The sequence below is a fragment of the Rhagoletis pomonella genome, unplaced genomic scaffold (assembly GCF_013731165.1).
Source record: "Rhagoletis pomonella isolate Grant_MI unplaced genomic scaffold, Rhpom_1.0 Rhpom_scaffold_00002, whole genome shotgun sequence".
Classification (NCBI taxonomy): Eukaryota; Metazoa; Arthropoda; class Insecta; order Diptera; family Tephritidae; genus Rhagoletis; species Rhagoletis pomonella.
Window position 1 is genome coordinate 68,719,165 of NW_023458556.1, and position 1,549 is coordinate 68,720,713.

Consider the following 1,549-nt stretch of genomic DNA (forward strand, 5'->3'; position numbering starts at 1 on the left):
TAGGAAACTATTTTGAAGAACCATTGCAATCCTCATCTGGTCTAGGCATTTTGTTAACTACGATTTTAGATAAAAATGAAGTAGATGTAAACAGGCATGAAATCACTTATAAATATTTCTGTATTCCTTTTGAAGGAAAATATTTACTTATACCTTTATTACATCACCTTTTTAATGATTTTTCAAGTTAAACTATGGAAGAAGCAAATATTTTTGACGAAATTCGTTCACAAGTGGAATCAAGCCAGTGGAAAACACAAGATGGTACTATTTTTTTATATTTTTATACTATTACTCTAATATTTAGTTTTGCAGGTAGTATTATTCGCAAACGGCAGTTTACAGTCGGAACTCATTTTGATGAGCGACCTCCAACAAAAAAACCAGCCCTTCCCGAGGATGTGCCGTCGCCTCAAAATAGCCAATTGGCAATTATGGCCACATTAGACGCTATCCAGAAACGCCAAGAAGAAGTTTTCGCGAAACTTAATAGCGTCGAGACTCGCCAATTGGAAATGGGTGAAACGATTAATCAAATGCAAGGTGCCCTTTCCGAAAAGGTAATAAGACTTACATCATAAATATTATATTCTGTTTTGTAATAACGAGTTTTCTTATTTTAGATGCCAGAACGTAGCGAAATACAGGCGCAAAGCAAACTGTTGCGGGAATGCAGGGTATTGACAGCAAGGGTTCAGCAGTCTGTTAGTCGCATCACCGGTGACGTGGAAACCGAGGATTCGACAGATTTAGCCAGCATGCTTCCCATGTCATCGGTGGAGCAAGTCCAGGCTGCTGAAGCCAAGCTGAAAACCAAGGCATATGCCGACGCAATGGTAATATATTCTCATTTATATTATAGTTGCCTTGTAATTAACTCTATCTTTTTCCAATATATAGATGGGGCTACTAGCTAGGCAAAAGGGCACCAAAGGCACAGTTGACGGCGTTATGCGTGGCTTATTTACAGACGAGACCGTGGCGCATTTTAACTTGGAGGGAAGGGCTGGCAATATTCCACTTGTGGGACTTAAAGTCGTCGATCTTCTTTTTGGTTAGATTTAACTAGCAAAAACTACAATACAAGTTTGTTACTAACATTATTTAATTTATTAGATATTTTCCTAGAAAAGTCGAAAGAAGAAGTTCGCGCTGCCCTCAAAAAATATATTAGTTTAAGCCACAATAGACATAATCAAAAAAAATATATTACAAAAAAAAGTTTAAGTAATAATGTAGAATAATAAACTCTAAATAGTAGCACTAAGTTTTTTAGAAGTATTTAGAGGTATTTAGAATCTAGTACATATTGTGCTGCAAATGCATTTGCAACATGTTTAAGCACCGGATACTGGAAACTCTTATTGTGTTCGGCATTTTTTGTATATGCCCTTGTATTCTGCATTTGTGTTTTTTCTGGTTTTTGGTAGATAATGTACTAAAATTTCTTACAGCAAAGCAAATTAGAGTTTTACTACATTATCTAACAGAAACCATAAATAGCCTAGACCAGATGAGGATTGCAATGGTTCTTCAAAATAGTTTCCTA

The 1,549-nt window shown here is 35.9% G+C and overlaps 1 protein-coding gene across 1 annotated transcript in view; it reads left to right on the forward strand.

Annotated features, from left to right (window-relative positions):
* The first annotated feature begins 72 nt into the window (after nt 1–72).
* LOC118754540 overlaps nt 73–1,549 on the forward strand; it is a 5,406-nt gene continuing 3,929 nt past the window's right edge. Inside the window, exons 1-3 of the mRNA XM_036489419.1 lie at nt 73–560; nt 624–836; nt 901–1,054. Of these exons, the coding sequence (XP_036345312.1) occupies nt 195–560; nt 624–836; nt 901–1,054 (733 nt within the window). The 5' untranslated portion in view covers nt 73–194. The remainder of the gene's footprint in view (nt 561–623; nt 837–900; nt 1,055–1,549) is intronic.